Source organism: Silurus meridionalis, chromosome 13 (assembly GCF_014805685.1).
Source record: "Silurus meridionalis isolate SWU-2019-XX chromosome 13, ASM1480568v1, whole genome shotgun sequence".
Lineage (NCBI taxonomy): Eukaryota > Metazoa > Chordata > Actinopteri > Siluriformes > Siluridae > Silurus > Silurus meridionalis.
In genome coordinates this window covers 29,080,277-29,085,276 of record NC_060896.1, presented here as the reverse complement: position 1 = coordinate 29,085,276, position 5,000 = coordinate 29,080,277, and the positions used below count along the sequence as shown (strand labels likewise).

Below are 5,000 nucleotides of genomic sequence, written 5' to 3'. Positions count from 1 at the left end.
ATAATGGAGGTGTGTTGTTGATGTTTGTGAAGCTGGTGGAGTGGGTGGTTCTGAGTGGTGGATCAGGTCCTTTATATCTGGGAGGAAGAGTCTTACAGCGGGACTTGATTCTGGTAGCAGGGTCCTGGAGTGGAAGTCCTTTTGTAATGCTCCCTATAATCTCAGGTTTGGATGGAGGTCTTGGTAGTACAGCAGACTGACTTACTGAGAGTTCTGGTTTGGATGGAGGACGTGACAATGCTGCTGATCGGCTCTCTGAAAACTCTGGCTTAGATGGTGATTGCACCCAGGGTTTCTGGCTGCTTGTTATTTCCTGTTTGGACAAAGAGCATGATGGTGCTTCTGCTTGGAGCTCGGTTTCAAAGGAATGGCAGGACACCACTGATAGCTGACTGCCAACTGACTGGAGCTCTGTTTTAGAAGATGATTTGCTGGATTGATGTTTAGATGGAGGTTGTAAAGGTACAATGGGACTTCTTTGTAAGTTCTCACTGTTTTTTTGAGAAAAGCTCTGGTTGAAATGCACAAAGCTAGTGGAGTGGCTGGGTTTTCTTGAGCCACCTCCAGGTCCATCTCCTCTTTGTCTGGGTGGAAGGGTTTGGCAGCGGCTCCTGGACCTGGAGGCTAGATTCCGAAGTGGAGGTCCTTTCGGATAAAAGTCTTGGTAGTGTGATTTGAATAGGTTTTCTTGACCCTGAAGAACAGACTGATTTAAGTGAGGATCTGATGTAGTAAGAGACTGATGATCCTTTTCAGGTATAATTGGTTCCACAGTGGTAGATTCAGGTTCCTCTCCTGCTAGGTTCTCCTTGTCTGCCGACTGTAACTCATTCTCAGTTGTCTGGCTCTGCTGAATGATTCTACAGTCTGGCTCGATATCTACTATGGTCTCCTCCTCTGAGGTGTTGACTGTTATGTTGATATTGGCCTGATGCTGGAATGGATGCCGTCGCTGTTTCTCCACCTCCTCGCTAAGAAGAAGATCTAGCAACAAGGCCTTTTCCCGCTTCAGGCAGTCCTTCAAAGAGTGGGGAACATCCGGAATCAACCATGCCACCAGCATACTGAGGAACATCGCCAGGTTCTGAAACACACACAAAAATGTGCAAAATGAACATCTCATCTTGTTGGAGCCAAATTTTGCTGAACAGTAAATACCATATTTATCCGTATATAAGACGACCCTCAATTTTTAGTCTAATGATTTAAAAAAAAAAGTTTCATCTTATACACGGAACAATACAGTAGTCATGGTGTATTTTATGCATTGCTGTTGTCTGTTACAGGAATTGTACCTGCAATTAAAACACCTTAAACTTTTCATTTCCCCAAACTGACTCCAAATGTTCTGTTGAATGCACACACTATTAAATTCAAATATTGTTCTGAGGAAACCCTTCAAAATTCTGTACAGAACCCTACTAAACAGTTCGGTTTCATACAGGGTTCCATAGTTGTACTCTAAAAACTCTTAGCTATCAAAGAACATCAGAGGAACCTTGAAGAACCTTTTTTCTGTGAATAATTATATCATTAAGGTAAGGTATATTTGTAAAATATATTTTGTAAGTTTTTTTTATAAGGTATTTTAGAAATGATCTGTTTTGTTACACTTCTGCTCAGATCAGATCTACTGACCTGGAAAAAGATGACGAAAGCAAGTCGGGCAGCGAGAACAGACCAGTACTGCTTCGAGAGCTGATACGATTCAGGAGACCAGGGGGGATCTCGATAATCTTTATACCTGAAAGAGAAAAAGAAAAAGAAAAAGATGTAAATGTTAGTGCTGTGATGAAGTTTTCCTGGGTTTTTGCGTCGACGTGTGCACCTGCAGATTTGAAGTTCCCGGTCGAGGCGTGTGCTGTTGGGGGCGGTGCCTGGTCTGAAGTTGCTGGTGTTGAAGTAAGCCAGTGTGTGGTCTATAAAACCATGCATGGTTCCTGTTTCACTGTACAGATACTGATACACCATCCGGGGAATGAACTCAGACGTGAAGGAAATAACGAACGCCTGAGAAAGAGATTTAAAATAAGAGATAATATACATGACACTGACAAACGTGTTCACCTCAAATATCACCTCCATAAGAGCTTGTTAAATATTTTAACTTAGATTCAGCCCCATTTCCAATCGTCTGGGAAGGCTTGATTGTAGATTTTGGGATGTGTCTGCATGGATAATGATCATTTGGCTACAAGACTAATAGTGAGATCATGCACTGGTGGTGGTGAGGAGGTCTGGGGAGATGTCAGTGCCAGATCCTCCCATAGGTGTTTAGTTGGGTTGAGTAGGTTCTTCCACTCATACCTTCATACAACATGTTCCAATGGCAATAACGTTTATTTTTTACATTTAAGGAAATTGTTTAAAGAAGAATTATATGGGAGTTTGATAATCAAGAGTCCACATACTTTTGGCCATACTGTGTAAAAAACCTGTGCTAATTTAGTATTTAATTTAGAACATTTCTGTCAATAATTCTATCTGTTTAATAAAAATGCACCAGATATTTTATCATTCTTAACAAATAAAGTAGATCATCTCTAACGCTTACAGCCAATGAGAATATAATAATAATAATAATAATAATAATAATAATAATAATAATAATATTTTAACTCAGTGAAGTACTATCTGAACATGAACACACTTTGTATAAAAAGAAACAGAAAGTCTGTGTTTGTTACACACATTTGTGATAACAGCAAACTTGCTGATGCCACTGAGGATGTTGTACCATATTCCTGAAGAAAAACAGACAGAGATGAGTTCACACTCAAACACAGCAAGAATTTGCTCAAAAACAGGAAAATGTAATGATCAAAGCTGCACAAATGAGATGTAGAAATGAGACACAAAGGAGAATTCAGAAGGTTTCAAACAAGTAAGAAAGTAAAAATTGCTGCTAATTAACTGCCATGGCAACCGGAAACAACAATGCAGCATGCAGTGCAGAGGGAATAAAATAAAAGTGGACTGACGCTGGATGAGAGTATTGCTACATGGACCAAATGAATTCCTACCGATCTCCTTCGCTCTGACTGCATCAGGCCGCCGGATTTCTGTCACAAACTTTGCAGCATCGAGTCGAATCTCAATGACGTTATTGAGCAGAGCGAAGACGGGAGCGAGCGGGAACGAGGCCACGAAGAGCGTCACAAAGCCGTACTGGATAACTGCAGCACAAACAGAAATAACGTCAATTACCAATAGCAGAAATATACAGTCTCTGTCCAGACACCAGTCCCTGTGTGTATCACATCCCAGACCTGTCATTACAAATCTGATCTCCTACATGGAGGCTGTTATTAAACACTCACTCATTTCCATGTACTCTGGACTCAGACCCTCATACGGCTCCAGCTGGTAATCTAAATCCCAGCGATGTCGAGGCCGATTCGGATCTTTGTCTTTCTTCTTCTTTTCTCCTCCTTCTTTCTCCTCTTTATATTTACGATACATCTTCTTCAGCTTTCTGTAGTGGGGCAGAGAATAATTATATAAGTGCCATCATCAATATATCAATTATCGTGCTGTGATTTAATACAAATTTGTGTGCATCCAAAAATGTGTTTTCTCATGTATACACAATGTCAAAATACAACTCCAACTCCAAAAAGAGTTGTGACAGTGTATAAAATGTACATAAAAACAGAATGCAATGATTTGCAATTCTAATAAATCCATATTCTATTTACAATAAACAAAAAAAAAATCTAATGTTTAAGCTGAAACAATGCTAACTGCATACTGCAGCATAGTGGAAGAGTGCAGGTGCTGAATCGACCTGCCTGCACAACAAAGAAAACCCAGAACTGTTGAGCAGAACTCCTGTTTCAGTCACATATCAGACAACATTTCTCTCCCAAAACTTCAGCAATTGGTCTCCTCAGCTCCCAGATGTATATGGACAGTTGATGTAACGCTGCACTGTGGGAAACACGGTCCTGTAACTACTTTTTGAGACGTGTTGAAGCCATAAAATTCTAAATGACCTGATTTTTACCTTAAAATGTTACATTTCCGCAGTTTCAACATTTGATATGTTTTCTATTTTCTACTGTAAATAAAATACGGGTTTATGAGATTTGAAAATCATTGCATTCTGTTTTATTTGTATTTTACACAGTGTCCCAATTTTCAAAAAATTGGGGTTATAATATAAAATAATATAAAGAGCTGAAGATGTTGAGACGTTTATTTAATCCAACTTTATTAGATATGATTATAGTACATACATTAAAACATTTCTTCCCTTCTCTCATTTAGTGATCTGTTAACTACACACACACTTAATTAGAGTGTACGAGGAAATTACGTGTGTGTGTGTGTGTGTGTGTGTGTGTGTGTGTTTGTGTGTGTGTGTGGTAAAAAACTCACGGTATGGCGATCTCAAACACATTGTTCTGGATGAGCTGCTTCCCTAACATGATCATACCGAGCTGAATACACACTTCAATCAGGCAACCTGCAGGAGCACACTGAAACACACACACACACACACACACACACACACACACACACGTCCGTGTTCAAGCCCATGCACAACACAGCACAGGTGGAGTGAACCGTAAAACTTTGGATTCTTACCTCCTCCATACGGAAATCTTTAAAGACGTACACATAATCACCAGGACGTCCTGCAAACCTGAAATTCCCCAGAAGAGCTTCATCTCTAAGTGAAAGCAGGTGTGTGCACTACAGATGTGTGTGTGTGTGTGTGTGTGTGTGTGTGTGTGTGTGTGTATGAATGAGGGATAAGAATCTGACTAACCTGCCTTTAAAAAATGCTACATAGAAGACAGGTGCAAAAGCGTTCATGCTCTTGAGGAGAAACGTTTTCAGGATCAGATGTTCCTCAAACGCCGCTTCCGTCTTCGGAATTTCTACAGACACACAAACAGGGCTACACTTTCATCACGTCACATCATGTTATTTCTTTATTCCTCATTTTCATCTTCCCAAACACAACTTTATAAATCAGTGCACACACTGACGGA

At 40.1% G+C, this 5,000-nt stretch overlaps 1 protein-coding gene across 3 annotated transcripts in view; it reads right to left on the bottom strand.

Annotated features, from left to right (window-relative positions):
- The window catches only part of LOC124395968 (anoctamin-1), a 19,602-nt gene that overhangs the window by 1,264 nt on the left and 13,338 nt on the right, over positions 1 to 5,000 (bottom strand). For 2 of the 3 annotated variants that reach the window (XM_046864865.1, XM_046864866.1), the window contains 9 exons: positions 4,775 to 4,886; positions 4,591 to 4,648; positions 4,381 to 4,481; positions 3,321 to 3,475; positions 3,024 to 3,176; positions 2,692 to 2,744; positions 1,829 to 2,010; positions 1,639 to 1,744; positions 1 to 1,084 (listed from right to left, as the gene is read on the bottom strand). The exon at positions 1 to 1,084 is cut by the window's left edge and continues 1,264 nt beyond it. In XM_046864865.1, the coding sequence (XP_046720821.1) occupies positions 1 to 1,084; positions 1,639 to 1,744; positions 1,829 to 2,010; positions 2,692 to 2,744; positions 3,024 to 3,176; positions 3,321 to 3,475; positions 4,381 to 4,481; positions 4,591 to 4,648; positions 4,775 to 4,886 (2,004 nt within the window). The remainder of the gene's footprint in view (positions 1,085 to 1,638; positions 1,745 to 1,828; positions 2,011 to 2,691; positions 2,745 to 3,023; positions 3,177 to 3,320; positions 3,476 to 4,380; positions 4,482 to 4,590; positions 4,649 to 4,774; positions 4,887 to 5,000) is intronic. The other variant, XM_046864868.1, reaches the window with a different exon arrangement.